The sequence below is a fragment of the Anguilla anguilla genome, chromosome 14 (genome assembly GCF_013347855.1).
Source record: "Anguilla anguilla isolate fAngAng1 chromosome 14, fAngAng1.pri, whole genome shotgun sequence".
In the NCBI taxonomy this organism is placed as follows: domain Eukaryota; kingdom Metazoa; phylum Chordata; class Actinopteri; order Anguilliformes; family Anguillidae; genus Anguilla; species Anguilla anguilla.
In genome coordinates, this window is record NC_049214.1 from 4151076 (window position 1) to 4168575 (window position 17500).

The 17500-nt window shown below is 46.4% G+C and overlaps 2 protein-coding genes and 1 long non-coding RNA gene across 5 annotated transcripts in view; 2 read left to right on the forward strand and 1 right to left on the reverse strand.

Moving 5' to 3' along the window:
* Positions 1–4704, forward strand: part of LOC118212120 (CUGBP Elav-like family member 4) — a 7849-nt gene extending 3145 nt beyond the window's left edge. For 2 of the 3 annotated variants that reach the window (XM_035389736.1, XM_035389737.1), the window contains exons 4-5: positions 637–780; positions 4567–4704. In XM_035389736.1, the coding sequence (XP_035245627.1) occupies positions 637–780; positions 4567–4694 (272 nt within the window). In that variant the 3' untranslated portion in view covers positions 4695–4704. The remainder of the gene's footprint in view (positions 1–636; positions 781–4566) is intronic. The other variant, XM_035389738.1, reaches the window with a different exon arrangement.
* A 7-nt stretch (positions 4705–4711) lies between these two features.
* Positions 4712–6306, forward strand: LOC118212121. Its single transcript, XR_004762162.1, has 2 exons — positions 4712–4782; positions 6008–6306. It is a non-coding gene; the product is annotated as an uncharacterized LOC118212121 (long non-coding RNA).
* A 7007-nt stretch (positions 6307–13313) lies between these two features.
* Positions 13314–17500, reverse strand: part of kiaa1328 (KIAA1328 ortholog) — a 21603-nt gene continuing 17416 nt past the window's right edge. Inside the window, exon 10 of the mRNA XM_035391559.1 lies at positions 13314–13599. Coding sequence (XP_035247450.1) covers positions 13314–13599 — 286 coding nt within the window. The remainder of the gene's footprint in view (positions 13600–17500) is intronic.

Sequence of the window (17500 nt, forward strand, 5' to 3'; positions counted from 1 at the left end):
CATTACATACACACATCATATACACATCAAAGAACAAACAGTATCATAAACACCATTATGCACACATCGTCTTACACACGACACAAAGATGTGTGTGTCTGTGTGTAGCCTCACTATTTCTTCTTTTTTCATTTGTGTCTCTGTTTCCTCTTCCTCCTCTCTAACACCATACCTCCAATCGTATCCCTCTTTCTCATCTGTGCATAAAATCTTCGTCATGTCCACTTCCACTGCAATTACCATTTCTTCCTGCGTGAACATCTCTCTCCATCCACTCTCATCCCTCTTTCGGGGTTCCATTCGCTCCATCCCCAAAAATCCATCCTCCATCTTTCGCTCGTTCTCTCTCTCTCTCTCTCTCGCCTCCTCGTTCTCTCTCTCTCTCTCTCTCGCCTCCTCGTTCTCTCTCTCTCTCTCTCCTCCTCGTTCTCTCTCTCTCTCTCTCTCCTCCTCGTTCTCTCTCTCTCTCTCTCTCCTCCTCGTTCTCTCTCTCTCTCTCTCCTCCTCGTTCTCTCTCTCTCTCTCTCTCCTCCTCGTTCTCTCTCTCTCTCTCTCTCCTCCTCGTTCTCTATCTCTCTCTCTCTCTCCGCCTCGTTCTCTCTCTCTCTCTCTCTCTCTCTCTCCTTCTGACTCCAGGGCCGGAGGGGTGTAACCTGTTTATCTACCACCTCCCTCAGGAGTTTGGAGACGGCGAGCTCATGCAGTCCTTCCTGCCTTTCGGTAATGTCATCTCCTCCAAAGTGTTTGTGGATCGGGCGACAAACCAAAGTAAATGCTTTGGTGGGTAAAAACCATAAAAACCTGTTAAAAAAGATTATATTTTTTCTTTCTATTTTTTTTTTTTTTTTTTTACTAATACCTTTTTTTCGTTCGTTTCATTTTTCTGCAGCTAAGGTTACAGAAAGAGAGAGAGAGAGAGAGAGAGAGGGGTGGGGAAAGGAGGATTAAAGATAAAGGACAGGGAGGAAAAGAGAAAGAAAGGCAGAGGGGACTGAAGAATGAACGAGCGTAAGAGAGTAAGATGAAGGGATGGACGGAGATGAGCGGAGGGCGACTGAGGTTCAGAGAGCCGGGATGCCTCGGGGTCTGAGTTATGTGACGGGGACTTTAAAGAGCTCATAAAGTGTGTCACAGTTTACTGATGGGTGCGGTAATGGGACGGGGTCTGGGGGTTCGGGGGTGTCTGGAGTCTGCTGAACTAACCTTTCCTTTCAGGGAAATCGCTTCCTTTTTTTGTGTGAACAAATGAACGAGATGATTCATAGTTTTTTTTTAATATAATTTCAGTTTTAGTGCATGGCATTCATGCGGTGAAGGATGTTTTAGGTGCTTCCTTTCTGAGGACCTGTGGACTTTTCGATGGCAGGGATAAGGACATTTGTGAGTTTGCTTTTTCAAAGAAGTACACTTCAACTCCTAAAGAGCTCGTACAGCGGCATTGTTTCCAGAGGTTGTGCTTACGAACAGATTCATTTAATAGGGTTTGTTCACAATAATTAACAGGAATATCCATTTTTATTTAATGCTGGTGTTTTGTTCACTGAGAGTAGCAGCCTTGGCTTGCATGCTCCATAGGAAATTGTTCCAAACAGAATTACGAGGAAATGTAATTTTTTTGGGAAAAATAATCAGGTAATATGGACACGCTCAACCTCTGGATGCACAGCATCCCTATACACGCTGCTTTGTAGTAACTTGAAATGTATTCTGATGCTTTAAAGCACAATGCCCTCTCATACCAGTCATTATACAGTCCACAGTCCCCCAGAAACACTCATAAATATCTCAAATATTCTGCATCACACACAAAAAACTACCTGGGCCAATCAAAAATATACACTACGTGGCCAAAAGTATGTATTGTAAATTTAAAAAAAATTCTATTCACTAAACCAAAGGCCCAGCTCAAATCAGGAAAAACAGCCCCAGGCCAAGGGGCATCCAGATACTTTTGGTCATATAGTGTGTATCAAATTGAAATGTTCTTTTGTTTTTAAAGTGAATTATCGTTTTAAACACCTTTGTCCTTTTTCCATTGGTTGGCCATTGTGCCAAGAGTGTTTTGAGCTCTGAAAGAATGCAATGAATCAGTCTTACTGTATGAATAGCAATGTACCTATGAACAGTCATTGATTAACTTCACCAGAAGTCTAAAAAGTGCTAATGTGTTGTTCCTTACATTAATGTTCATTACACGTTGTACAGCAAAGAATTGGTTTACTGTGAGGTAGTCTACATTGACTTCTCTTTGGCTAAAATTGAATAACCCCCCCTCCCCCAAACACACACACACACACACACACACACACACACAAACAAATGCACATGCAATATGCAATGAACAGACGCTTTTAAAAGCCTTCGTTGTCAGGTTGCTGTCCTGAAACGTATTTTATGTTTAAGGTGCTGACGTGTATTGATTTGTTTTTTTTTTCCCAGAAGGAGAATGTAAGCATTTGTACTTTGTGCTAGCCAAACTCCAATTCCCAGAATGCTCTGTGAAACTTTGTGGTCATGTCTCTTCCACTTGATTCGGCTTCTAAAAAAAGGTTTTCAGCTGAACAGTAATCAGCTCTAAATTGCTCACAACGATCAGCTAAATTCTAATGTAATACATTTCATAGGCTTAAAAAAAGCAAGCATATTTCCTTTGTGCAAAAAAAAAATACTTCTTTAAAAAACTCTTTAATGTAAAAGGTAACAAATGTGACTGACTTGACATTCATGCTCATGATTTTGTTTATTTCCGCACAGCATGAAATGGGGCCGTCTTTTACCCAAATGTCAGTACTGAGAACCCCACTCAGCTCCGTTACCATGGCAATGTCACAGTTCATTGCCATAGGAACGCTTGACCTTTTACGTGAATGATGTTGTGTAACATTGCTACATGCCCAGGCCATCGAATGGAGCCCACGATAGATTGGTTGTTTGCTTCATGTTTTGGGTTTTCTTAAATTATTTTATTTTATGGAAAGACTAAAAAAAAATTGCTGTTTCAAAGTAGCATTTCATAAGTGACATTTTTGTTACCGTGCCTAAATAATCGTGACACATACTCAAAAATGGGGTGACTTGACAAAAATCTGGTGACAGGGCTGGTGGTAGGTTTGCATTGTTCATATTTGTACAGATGGACAAGTTGTCTGAGATCTATTTGTTTTATTTATTTGTTATTTGAAGTGACATATGGTATGAATGCTAAGGATTTTGCCGAAAGAAAAGCATAGACTGTCTCATGCATAAAATCCACCACAGGAAATTCAGGATATCCGAGCACTGGCACACTTCCTGTCAGAAAAGCTGGTCCCTTATCGAGATGAAATATACTGCAATACTGTATAACACAATATATGTGTGATTTTCTTTTTTTAGAAAGTACATTTTAATAATATATATAAATATATGAATGTGAGCAATGATGTATATTTATATAATTTATATGTATATTTATATTCAAATATATTGTGAAGATTTGGAATATTTTGATATATTTTATTTCAGTATATTGCAGTGTTTACATACATCCGTGGATGAATACCATGAGTGTGGAAAGTGATTTATTGTATTGTAAATTTATTAATTTACAGTTAACAGTGATTTATTAGCTGTGAAGGAGTAATGCCACTCTGAGAGAGAGAGGGCCTACCCACTCCTGGCTATGTTCCCTATGACACCATCAGAAGCAGCCCTTTCCAAATATCTTTGCTCTTTAGCCACGGAAGCAAGTTCAAAAATACTCTCGCAGAACAAAACGCAGGGCCAAAAAAAAAAAAAAAAATGATATGAAATAATAAGGATTGTGCTCCTAATCTTGGTGAGATTTCTTTTAACTGCAGGAATTTCACGGTAGTGTAAAGATCTAATCAATTTCACCCAGGTTTTGGTAAGCAAGCATTGCCTGTTATGCAGTGAACGCACGTGTGTGATGCAGTACATGTGATGTGGGTGTCATGTGACAGTGCTGGTGCTTGCATTAAAGCTATATATATATATATATATATATTTGCATTTTTTGTATGATGTGAAACTGCATAGGAGGTATTTCACAGTTAAAGACCCAGCTGAATTGAAAGCGGTTGAAACTGGAGAAATAAAATAACCTCTGTGTGCTTCCTCCTTTCTCTGTCCCTCGCCTCCTCCCTTCATTTTTCTGTTATTCTGTTATTCTTTCCACTTCCGCCCTTACCCCTGACCCATTCCTTTCCCCTCCTCCTTTTTTTCTCTCCCTCCCTCTCACACTCCCTCTCCCTCTTAATCCCTTTGTCTCGTTCCTAACCTTGAAACTTGAATCAATCGACTTCTTCTCTCCTCTTTCCCATCGACTTTCTCCTTCCTCCTCTCTCTCTCTTTCTCTCCCTCTTTCCCTCATTCTCTCGCGCGCAATCTCTCTGTCACTCTCATGGTCTTTATCCCTTTTGACCCGACACTAACCTTAACTGCGCCTCCTTCCTCTTCCTCTCGCTCTCTCTCTCTCTCTCTTTCGCTCCCTCTTTCCCTCCCTCTCTGCTCTTCCTGTCTTCTCCCCCCCTCCCCCTCTCCCCCCCCCCCCCTCCAATACTGCAGGTTTCGTCAGCTTCGATAACCCCGCCAGCGCCCAGGCGGCCATCCAATCAATGAACGGCTTTCAGATCGGCATGAAGCGCCTAAAGGTGCAGCTGAAGAGGCCGAAGGACGCTAACCGCCCCTACTAGCCCCGCCCCCTCCCCCTTCCCCCCCGCCCCCCACCCCCCCAACCTTCGCCCTGCTGGCGAACACCGCTGGAGCACACGGGACAAACAGGTGAGCCCCCAAACCCCCCGCCCCCCAAGGTCAATCGATCAATCAATCAATCAATCAATCAATCAATCAATCAGCCGGTGATCCGAACCAAAGCGACAGCCCGTTTGAGTTTACAGAGCATTAGAGGCCCCCCCCCCCCTCCCCCCCATAAAGAAGAGGCCTCATTGCCCGCAGAACAGAACTGCCTCCTTCCCCCCCCCCCCCCCCCCCCCAGAGAAAAGGGGTGCAGTGAAGTGAGAGAACATTCGTCCTCCGCTCTTCCGACGCCTCTCTCCTCCCCCTCATCTCTTCATCTTTCTGATGGAGGATCCGCACAGCATCATTTATTCCCTTCTCACGCGCTGATTGCCTATTCAGCGGAGCATCTCGGCAGAAGTGCAGCGTAGTGGGATTTGTTTTATTTTTGTTTGTTTACTTGTGAAGTGTTTTTGTTTTGGGGGGGGGGGGGTGAGGGATGGTGGGTCTTTGACCGGAGCTTGAATCTGTGATGCCCAGGAAGGGAATTGAGGTGCTGTCCACCAGGGGGCAGCACCAGCCCTACTTACAGGAATGGCCGCAGCTGTGGTTCATTGTAATCACGTCAGGTGATACCTAATATTACCTAATATTGGGCTTTATAAAAGAGGCCTGGGTTTCATGCTGAGGAGGACAGTTTTTTGGTCATTTCATTTCTACTGTTTTCTTTTACTGAAGAGTGTTTGCCTGCCCTTTTCCTACTGTGGAGTGTTTTTTTTTTGGGGTGTATTTTAATGGTTTCGTGTGGATTTTTCCGTTCTTGCCGTTAATAAAAGGCGGCAAGCCAACCTTTCTTTGGAGTTTGTTTTTTTTGCCTGTTCACTGCATGAGGCCCTCCCCAGCCCTGCATCATAAACCCAACAACCTTCTGGTGCTAAACTTAGCACCCTCCTCTGCAGTTATTCTCCGTTCAGTATTTATGCTTGTAATGTGTCCCTGGTTTAATACTGAAGGATCAGTTTTCCTCACAAACAATCTGACTGTGTTTTCAATTAACTAGTAGAATTACAGAAGACCTTTTCTGTAGCAATTCAGTGCTTGTTTTTCAATTTCAGAAAGAAAATTAGCTAATTGCGAAAAGAAAAACAAAAAAAAAAAACAGAGCCAGTGTGTGATGATGATGGAAAGCAATTAACTGAAGATAAATGCTCGTGAGCTGAGCGATTATGTTGACGTACAAAATAACAGCTTTTGTTTGTTTGTCACCCAGGTTTTATGGAGTCGGGATGCACGTTTGGCGACATGAAAAAGAAAAAAAAAAAGACGCTGAAATAAAATAAAACAGTTTCAAAAGGGGCTTGGAACCAAACTGCAACAGCGCAACAGAAATTGAAGGGGGAAGAATCATATCACAGAATTTTAAAGACTGCTTTTGGATGTTCCAGAACTTCCGGAATTCAGCGGAACACTGTGTGTGTGTGGCAGCAAGGGTGTCTCTGGACCTGGGCTGACATCCTCCCCCCAATGAACCTTTTTCAGACCGGGTGGGACCACTACAAAAAAAAAAAAGCTGAAAAAAAGAACAAAAAAGAAACAGCTGACTGACTCCCCCCAGAAGAGGTGCCCTGGAGAGCCGTGATGACTTAAAAAAAAAAAAAAAAAAAACTTTTTTTTGGAAAAAAAAAAAAAAAAAATCTTTACCATGCAGGGCTCGAACCAACGAAAATCAAATGGAGGAGGCAGATACTTTTTTAAAAATAACAGTTATGAACATTAAAGTGAACTGCATTTCAGAGGAAAGGATCTTTTTTTTTTTAAGGGGGTGTGATATTTCGGGACACAAACTTATAGTGATTCGGTTGGCCATCTTTACTTGGAGTGCCTGTCCGTTTCCAGGGGATACAGTTGCCGTGGCAAGCTGTGGCAACAATCTCTCGGGAGTCTTACCCATCATTCCTCAGTTGATTTAGGGACCAAATGACCAAACATTTTTATCACGTAAAGACTTGTAGCTGTAAGATACTTGGACCATCACATCTCTTTCGCTGTTTGAGCAAGCTTAAGAGTTATGTTTGAAGGTAAAAAAAAAATGTAAAATGATAATATAAATATATATATATACAATATATATACTGTATATACATACATATATATTGCTGGTATGCTTTTTAAAAATGGCAACTCTATTTCAGATCTGTGAGAACACATTTCGCTAGTTTACAATAACTACTCAATATCAGAATATTTATTTTTCTCTTCTTTTCACCTGAATCTGAACAAAACCTGAACCTGATAGTTAAATGAACATAAATATATATGTGTGTACAAAATATATGAACATGTTTATATTTACAGTACATATATATGTATAACATACACATGCAAAAGTATTCATACATATCTGCGCATATATATGAATACATATGTTACTCAAACTTATATATGTGTTTATATGCATATATTTTATATATATGTGTGTGTATATAGAACCGCTATTGAACCTAATATGTAGAACTGTAATTTTACTGTAGATTTTAGCTGGTCTCCTACACTGCTCTTGCCAATCTGCTTTAGACTGAACTGGGTAGAATAGCGACTACGGCAGCTCCCAAACTGCAAGCATTCCACTCTCTCTGAAATATATGTGCTTACATATATATTTACACATATATATGTGCGTGTGTATATTGATACCTGTACATATGTGTATATGTTATTTTGAAACTGCGGCAGGCCAGTTCGTAGAGCAGGCAAGCTTCAAGAACGACAGGCTGTCTGATCTTCCCTGAAGAAAGGGGGTCGCCATAGCTCAGGAGGTAAGAGCGGTTGTCTGGCAGTCGGAGGGTTGCCGGTTCGATCCCCCCGCCCTGGGCGTGTCGAAGTGTCCCTGAGCAAGACACCTAACCCCCTAACTGCTCCGGTGAATGAGAGGCATCAATTGTAAAGTGCTTTGGATAAAAGCGCTATATAAATGCAGTCCATTTACCATTTAAGAACTGGGGGGGGGGGGGGGAGCTGCTGTCGTAAAACAACGATCTTCCCTGCCAGACACCGAGCGAAGAATCAGCCATCTGTTAAACTTGAACCGAAGTCGACATATCATAGCCGTTACTAATCTGTCCGAGGGGCGCGGCCCCCTCCCGCTTCGGCAGGTGCCCCGCCCGCGTCACCCGACGCACCCGTCCCGGCGGCATCGTTCAGTCACGGGCGGCCCCGTTTCCTATTTACGCCGAAACCCACTTTCGAGTCTAGTTTAACCCAGAAGTTTCGCTAACTTAGCCACCGCTATTGCTAATTGCAAATGAAAAAAAAAAAAAAATTAAATTTAATAAAAATAAAAGAAAAAAAAGCACTGCGTTTTCATAGCGGACGGCGGATGCCGAAGAAGATGCGGGGGCAGTGTGTCGGAGCAAGCGGTGGCGACTTGCCGCCGCGTACGCGGTCACGCGGTCGGAGAGCACGCCGGTGAAAGCAGCGTGACCGTCCCATCTGGTTCATCTGGAGGTGGAGTCCTGCGCGTCCTCTGCCGGTCAACCTGCAGCCTACGTCCGACTCGAAGGCGGGAAGCGTTTTGTCTCGCGATGCGAGCTGTCTGAGCTGGCCAATGAAACGGTGCAGATTAGGGTAGTTCTCTTAAGCCCTCATTTTCAGCAGTTCGGCCTCCTAAAGCAACTGTTTAAAAAACTGGCGGTGGGAGGGGTGGAGGTGGAGATGAACCAAAAGCTGCAGGCATTACAGATGCAAAGAGTTTTATGCTAAGGGGAAGACGAACCAAATGATCCAGATGGCGATGGAAACGTGCGGCATCTCTGTACTTGTGTGTTCGGTTTCCCCTGAACTTTGTTTTCGCGTAGATCCATCCTAAAACCAGAAAGGCGGAGTCTCTGGCTGTCACAGACCCGCCCCCCTGCTTGTACATCCAATCCTGAGACAGACAGACCTATCAGATGTCTAACTCCTCCCCTTTGCCATTACGGTCCATCAGCTCAGCTGCAACTGTTTACATAAAACAATTCAACAGAACAAAGTGTTTAAAAAAAAAAAAAAGATTGAGAGACAGAGCAGAGCTTTTAATATATATAAATCAATGAATATATGTAAATGTTTCTTTTTTGTTGCTCTGTTTTTCTCTGTAAATAGGTTTGCATATTTTATAGGACTTTTACTTCTACCTACAAGGACTTGGTAAAGAGCAAACTTTAAATACTTATAAAAGACAAAGGGAAAAGAGTAATAAAAAAAACAGGTAACAAGGAGTTGTAGGGGTCTATGGCATGAGTGGAGGGTGTGCAAATCCAGGTTTTTAACAAGAGAACTGTCAGGGAGTGCATTGAATTCAATATAAAGAAATTTAGATTAGCATTTATTTTCGCATTTATCTAAATACACATTATTTATTTATTTATTTATTTATTTTATTTATTTCCTGGCATTTTTCTACCAAACTGCCAACGATTCCTACCTGTTGTGTTATTTATTATATTTGCTGAAAAGTTTGTGCTGAGGGTCATGTTTCTGTGAGCACATGGGGGTTTTTTTAATTATTTATTCACAACGGACACGAGAGGAATGCTCTCAGCTTCCTTTCTGAACCCCACATTTACCCAAGCAAACGCTGAATAAAACACTACCGTATCGAGTGAATCCTGCAAGGAGAATATTACATCACTGGAATGGACAACAGTAAAAAAAAAAAAACAATAAAAAATACATTTTATAAAACTAAAAAGATCAGTGATGTTCACGTCCAATCATATGAATGTATGTATTGCATTCGAGTAATTCTGCACTTGCTTCAGCTTTCCAGGCTGAACTCTACCTGGATCTGCCCGATGCTTCTTCTCTTGATGCTTCTTAACCAACCAGAGACAAATGGACGTCTCTGGCTGGTTCTGACAAACAAAAGCCTGTCAGAAAATCCATAAGTTCTCCATCGACCACTCTCTGATCATTTTAAGACATACAGAAAACCATTTCTTCAAAACTTCCAGGGTAGTAGTTTGTACATGCTGGCAACAGCACTTTTTTGGAAACCGAGTGAAAAGCTAGACTCACTCTTTCAGTAGTAGTTTTAACTTCTTTTTATTCTGTTGCCTTGTCTTTTTCCACCCAATTGCTAAAAGAAAAACACACCTTTCCTCAACAGAAGTTTAGATCTCTCTGCTGAAATGAACATTTGTGGCAGGTAAAACGCACTCCTGGTTTCGATCTGGGTTTGAAATAAAAAGTCTGCCGTGATCATTGGTCCACATAGCAACTCAACACATATCAAAAAAGTGGCAGTTTTACTTTACCATTAAAAGGGGGTTCACAAGACTGACAGTGGAGGTCAATCTACCTGCCTCTCAGCTCCTAAACTCTAAGCTCACAGAACATATCCCAGCATGCTCTTGGTGCCAACTAGTACTGTGTACATTTCATGAATGCAACTCATTTTCATTTCCTGCTCTCGATTGGGGTTATCCTTTGGCGATCCTCTTGACCCATCCTTACGGTCAGAGCACAAGACAGGCTTGACCCTCATTCTCTGAGGTGATCCGCAGTTTGGAGTCATCTACAGCAGGACTCTCTCTCAAAACCGCACTCCCACTAGAAACTGCACTAAACCCAAACCCATGGAAATATCAGCGAAACACATCGGCAACGATTTGTGAGGCTTGTTGGGAACTTGACCGTAGAGAACTTATCCCCCACCACACCCCACTTAAACCCCACTTTTGGGGTCCAAACTGCTCGTTGCTGCAGCCTACTGCTATTCCCTTGACTATACCCTTGAGTTCCTTGTCTTATCGCTTGCTGATCTGATGATGAAGTCATGTGTATACAGTTTCACCACTGGGGGAAAAAAAAGAAAAAAAGTTTACCAGTGTTTTCACTGATCGTTATAGGCCGGGATGTAGCAGGACAGGGAAAACGTATGCAGTTGTGGTACACTGATTACAATTGGGATATTTATTAGGAGGGGAAAAAAAGAAGTAATTTCACGTGAAAATAAAAGGAAAAAAACTCTATGCAGGAAAGTGGGGGTGTGTGAGCATGTGTGTGTGTTTGTGCGTGCGCTCGTGCGAGCGGAGAGCCACCTGTCTGTCACTATGAGAACAGGCTTCCCATTGGACAGTCGGCATCACCGCTGTCCCCGCCCCTGTCTCTCTAGACTGCCCGATCCCCTGGTCCCTGGACCCCGTGTAATTTACTGAAGGATGAGTCTCAGCTTAGCCAGAAATAAAGCACAGTCATGAATCAAGCAGTCCTCTGCGTGGCTTTCTTCTGTAGTTTTACTCTCTCTCTCTCTCTCTCTCTCTCTCTCTCTGTCTGTCTGTCTCTCCCTCCCTCTCTCTCTCTCTCTCTCACCCTCTCACACTCTCTCTCTCTCTCTCTCCATTTTCCTTTTTTTTATCAATGACTGATTGATTACTATACACAAACTTTTCTTTTTTTTTTTAATTATGCAGGTGTGCTTTCATAACATTACATTACATTACAGGCATTTAGCAGACGCTCTTATCCAGAGCGACTTACACAACATTTACACAGCATTTCACATTGTATCCATTTAATACAGCTGGATATATACTGAAGCAATTTCGGTTAAGTACCTTGCTCAAGGGTACAACGGCAGTGTCCTACCCGGGAATCGGACCTGCGACCTTTCACTTACAAGCCCAGTTCCTTACCCACTGTGCTACACTCCGTCCCCACATAACAACACCCAGCCCCATAAAAAACATCCAGGGAATGGGGATGAACACCTCGCTAACTAGCAAGAAACCTACTGCAGCAACATAAGTGGGAGAATTATCCATTGCATGAATAGCCGGCCAGTTATTGTGCTAGAAGCAGAAAGGAAAACAGATATTCAGTTAGCCAGCTGAGCTAAGTCAACTGAAACCACTAGCGAGAAGCAGTGCTATTTCCACCACTGAAAATGCATTGGGTTGAAAGCTAATATGGTACCGACAGGTGTGTGAATTCTGTAACTAGGCAGTAAATAGCTTTATTTTTTTTTTTTATCTGCGCAGTGTAAAAACATTGATGTAGTGCTTCTCACGGCCAAAGAAAGTTTAGATGGCCTCTAATCAAACTTCTGAAAATGCTCATTTCATTTTTGCTTGTTTCGCAGTCACTAGGAAGTTGTTTTAACGGGTCTTATCCTCGACCAGAGCAGCCACTGGGCTTTTCCGAACACAATTGGGCAAGAGATGCGTTCCTCTTTCATTTTCGTACTGAGAAATACGTCTGTTCGCTATACATTCAAACTCTCCAGTTTTGGGCACGGTTTTAGTTTAGTTTAGTTTTTTTTCCCGCAGAACATAAATATTTATACGCAGGCAGCGCGTATCTCGGTACCGAAGGATGTGCTCGCGAATATATCTGTCACACGGCATTGTGGGATAGGGGATATTCTCGGTACTGTAACCAGAGCATTTAAAGGTTTAATGTGATTGGAGAAGCGCTCTGTCATTTTAGGCAATCGGTGTAAAATGTACACACGCGCTGGTGAAGTGGCTGTGGAGGCGCTATCACTCGCGGCGCACGTCTGAGCTGCAGAGAGGATCCTGGGCCGGGGTTTTATCGCAGCCGACAGGCAGTTAAGCCAGAGCAGACCGCCTGAGGGCGGGGAGTCCAACCTTCACCGAGCGAAGGCGTGAATCTCCCTCAGCGTCGCCGCGGTGACGGGAAGCGTTTGGCGAAAACGCCCCGGATGGAGGAGGGAAAGGCCGCGTGGGGAACGGGTTCTCAGTACGCGCGTCAAATGATCAGGGTCAACCGGCACTCTAAATCGCCTCAGTCTCTGCATAAGGAGTAACGCATCTATTTTTTTGGGGGGCAAACTGAGTCATCCTACGGCAAATTCTAGCTATTTTAGCAGAGTTTTCATGCCATTACGTCCACTATGTCTTCTTTATGACACTTATCGAATTCGGCGACGGGGCGGTTCTCCAGCTGGGGCTGCTGGCCTTGAGACAAGTGTTAACCTGCACAGCAGCCTGACTCCACGTCTCTGAGCCGACGGGTTTGACCGGCAGTTCACTGAAGAGGCCTAAACCAATTACGGCAGCTCGAAAAAAAAAATGAAAAACAAAAATCTGGAGAGACGCAGTTTAAATAGAAGTCCTTTATTTACACCAGGCACTGGAATATATTTCAACACAATGAAGACTTTCGTGATCTGGCTTTCTGACTTTCAACCAAAAAAGCAGCCGTTAAAATTCAAGGGAAACTCAAATGTAAGGGGGGGGGGGAGCGATTTAAAAACAATATTTAGGGTGTTTTTTGTGTTTATTTTTTTTGTTAATGCATGCTGTATAGGGCAACTGTTTTTCCAAAGAGTGGGATGGGCGGGGTGGCATTCTCACAGAAACACCAAGAGCAACAACCTTCAAAGACCAGCTCTCTCAAGCCCTCTGGTCTTAAAAGCGTCTGGCTGTCCCCAGCCACAGAGTGAGGTCAATACCAATGAGGCTGGCTAGCAGCGCAGCCCGAGGGGAGTGTCTGCGTGCTTCTGCGAGAACGCCTGAATAATGGCGCCTGAGCCACGATGGCAGGCAGGCAGGCGGGCGGGCGGGCGTGGTCCGTCACCCCGCGAACAAGGGCAAGCGGGGGTGGGGGGGGGGGGGGGGGGTGGGGGGGGGGAGCGAGGGGTGGCCCCGCGTCAGCAGATGAAGAATATGTCTTCCAGAATCTGGCTCTCCTCCGGGTCCTCTGCTGGGGACGAGGGGGAGCGGTGCGGGGCGGCCCAGGGGGGCAGCACGGAGGAGAGGGCGGGAGAGCGGGGCTTTCGGCCGGGGGGGGCCACGCCGCTGGATGGGGGCGGAGACGGGGCTGAACACGTCCAGGAGCTCGATCAGGGACGAGTGCAGGCTGTGAGGAGGAGGATAAACACCCGGGGGGATTAGAAACAGGGCCGCACTGGATAAACACCCAGGGAGATTAGAAACGGGGCCGCACTGGATAAACACCCAGGGAGATTAGAAACAGGGCCGCACTGGATAAACACCCGGGTAGATTAGAAACAGGGCCGCACTGGATAAACACCCAGGGAGATTAGAAACAGGGCCGCACTGGATAAACACCCGGGGAGATTAGAAACAGGGCAGCACTGGATAAACACCCGGGGAGATTAGAAACAGGGCCGCACTGGATAAACACCCGGGGAGATTAGAAACAGGGCAGCACTGGATAAACACCCGGGGAGATTAGAAACAGGGCCGCACTGGATAAACACCCGGGGAGATTAGAAACAGGGCCGCACTGGATAAACACCCAGGGAGATCAGAAACAGGGCCGCACTGGATAAACACCCGGGGAGATCAGAAACAGGGCCGCACTGGATAAACACCCGGGGAGATTAGAAACGGGGCCGCACTGGATAAACACCCAGGGAGATTAGAAACAGGGCCGCACTGGATAAACACCCGGGGAGATTAGAAACAGGGCAGCACTGGATAAAGACCCGGGGAGATTAGAAACAGGGCCGCACTGGATAAACTCCCGGGGAGATTAGAAACAGGGCAGCACTGGATAAACACCCGGGGAGATTCGACACTGGATAGATGCCCAGTGAGACAACAGTGGAGATGATTGACAGCACACTGAACAAACAGCTCAGGCATGCTGAATAGATTTAAAGGTTCAGGAAAAGCCCAGGATTCATTCCAATTTGACCTGGAGTCAGAGAAAGGAGAGAGAATGTTAACACGTACAGACAGATTAGCAAATTCTATCTGTACACGTGCAGTACTTTGGCGATACCGGAGAAGATGATTTGAATTTCCAAGCAGGAGGGAGAGGTGGGGGGGAAACAGAGGAACAAGGGCGCGAGGCTTAGGGCCTGGAGACGTCGTATCAGTATGCCGACAGACTCCGCCAGTGTGTGAATATTTCACTGCACGGGCGCGTACGCGCGATGGGGCAGACTGAGGGTTATACAGCTGGGTTTCTCAAGGACACCCCCCTCCTCCGGCCCCCTGCCCCCCAACTCTCAGACCACAGCCCACCCCAACAGCCGCCGCTGTAATTCAGAAACCCGTTCCCACCGTTAAAAAAAAAAAAAACGGTCGCGGGTTCGAGCACAGCACGAAATTTGCCAACGCGCCTCGACGAACGACCGTGACCGTCGACTTTGTCTGACCGCTCGGTTCTGGCATCGCCCGCGGGGGTCAACATTCTGGAGAAAGTGCAATAAAAACTTTCAGAGTAAAAAATGCAATACTGGGAGAGAGGTGCCCATTAGGCATTGAGAAAGGCACTTGCGCTGGGGTGACCTTGCCCCGGGGAAACCCTAGGGGGCGCCACAGGCGCAGGATAAAACATGCCCTGCAGACCCTGCAGGCTCTGCAAAGGATCGGACGAATAAATGAATAAATAAATGAATAAATAAATAAATAAAGGAGCAGAGATGAAGCTAATAGAGATTCAAACCCGCAGCTCGGCCTCCTGATAAATTATTCAGCCGGTACACAGACGGACGAGCGCGTTCCAGACTCGGAACACGGATTCCTGAGCCGCGCTCCTCTGATGCCGCTGACATCGTTCTCCGCTCGTTGCGGTCGCTGTCAATTTGCATTCCTGTGTTCCTGAGGAGCGAGAGAGAGGGCGAGCGAGAGAGAGGGCGAGCGGGTGGGCGGGCGGGCGGGATGAAGGGTTTATTTATTTAATCCTGTGTTTTTGTGTGTGCGTGCATGTGTGTGGGTGCATAGCATGTGGTTTGTGTGTGTGTATATATGTGTGTGTGTGTGTGTGTGTATATATATGTGTGCATGTGAGAGAGTGTGTGTGTGTATATATGCGTGTGTGTGTGCGTGTTCCCCTCGCCAACACGCGTCGGACCTGCACACTTCCTGGAAACTGGCCACGGGGATCAAAACCTTAAGCGACCCCCCCGCACTTCCTTTACGCATCACTGCTTTACGCATGGACAGTCTGGGGCGGGGCGGGGGCGGGGCGAAGGGGGGGGGGGGGTGAGGTAAGTAAATCTTCTGTTTTCTTCACGTGGACTTCGTGAGGCCTCTCAATATCAGTTCGTCAGAGGGAGCGGAGAGAAGTCTAGTGAGGTTGGGGAGGGGCCCGGGTGGGGGCTGGGGAGCAGAGGAGGTCTGGCGGGGGGGTAGGGTTGGGGAGGGGCTCTACTGGGGGTAGGTTGGGGAGGGGCACTGGCTGGGACCGGCGCATCGAAATGTGAGAATTAGCATTTTTATTTGTTGATTTATTTAACAGACGGCCCCCTCAAACAGCCATCCGTCAACAGACGCCGCCGCCAATATGAATAATGCATCTCCCGCCAACGGCCACAATCCATAACGCGGAGCGGGGGGTACAGTTTGGGCAAAGGAGGGAGTGGGGGGGGCGCGGGGGGAATGGGGGGGGGGGGGGGGGGGGGGGGCGATGGGGGGATGCAGATATCCTTGGCAGGGTAATATTTACTGAAAGCCCTTATTACTTTTCTCAAGGTTCAATGGCGAGCGGCCAAGGGGACATTAATATCACTTACGGGACGGTCCCCCAATTCTGCTGCCTGCTTTCAGAGCGCTGTGGGCCAGGGAGGGGGCGCGCGGGGGCGGGGGGCGGGGGGGAGGGGGGGCGCAGGTGAAGCAGGAAAGATATCGCCTGAACTCGGCGCGCTGGGACAAGGACGGGGAAGTGACAGTTTAACGGCGGCCATTTTAAACGGGGGCCGTGTCACGCGTCAGGGCGAGCGGGCTATTTTACCCACATCAGCGACGGCGAAACACGCCCGTGCAGGAAGAGGGAACGTTTCGCACCGCTTTGACAAAGGCCAGCCTGGACATAAAACGGAGTAAAGACCTCTTTCAGGGGCTCTGGGTACAGAGAGGACATTACGTTACATTTATTTGGCAGACGCTTTTATCCAAAGCGATGTACAAAAAGTGCATTTCATGGTCATGGACAACTACAAAACACAGGTTCAAATGAGATACAATACTTATTTTGTACAGCTATTTCTAGCCAGGAACACAGTTTAGTTCACACAGTGAACACTATTCTGACCTAACCAAATACAAATTAAGGACGACGCCCCTTCCAATCAGAGGACCCCGTGAGGACTTTGGGGGTTCAGAGCGCACTTCCTCCCCTGGTTTCAGGCCGGGGGAGCCCCCAAAACAGGGTCTCCTCCCTGCACTCCCCCAAACCGCAGCCAACGTTTTTAAATGTGGAACGCACATCGCACACGCAGCGTCCACAGAAACCTGCACTGAGTCTGACACTGCTTCTCAGGTGTGCCTGAAAACAAGACTGAATAAGAAGACTGTTTACTGCGTGCGCTCTCCTTTTCACTCTCTCTCTCCGTCTCTCTCTCTCCCTTCATCTCTCTCTCCCTCCCTCCCTCCCTCCCTCTCTCTCCCCCTCCCTCTCTCCCTCCCTCCCTCCCTCCCTCCCTCTCTCCCGCTCATTAAAGATGGCAGTCACACCCGAGCGACCCTTTGGTTTACGGCTCGTGCAGTAATATGAAAATCCGATAATGGCCGACGCGTACACCCAGCATGTCAATTTCCTGCAGATCAATAGCAGGCAGCGCAGCCACGGGGGGTGTGGGGGGGTGAGGTGGAGGGGGGTGGGGGGGGGGTTTGGTGGTTTGGGGGGGGGGGGGGAGCGCGTCCGCAGCGGGAGAACTCTCTAATTACCGCTCGGCTCCATCAAACCACACCGCCTTCAGGGGAGGGATTAAAAATTTACGGAGGCTACAACAACTTCGGCTAATGTTTTCTTTTTCTTCTCACCCGCACCACCCCCCCCCACCCGA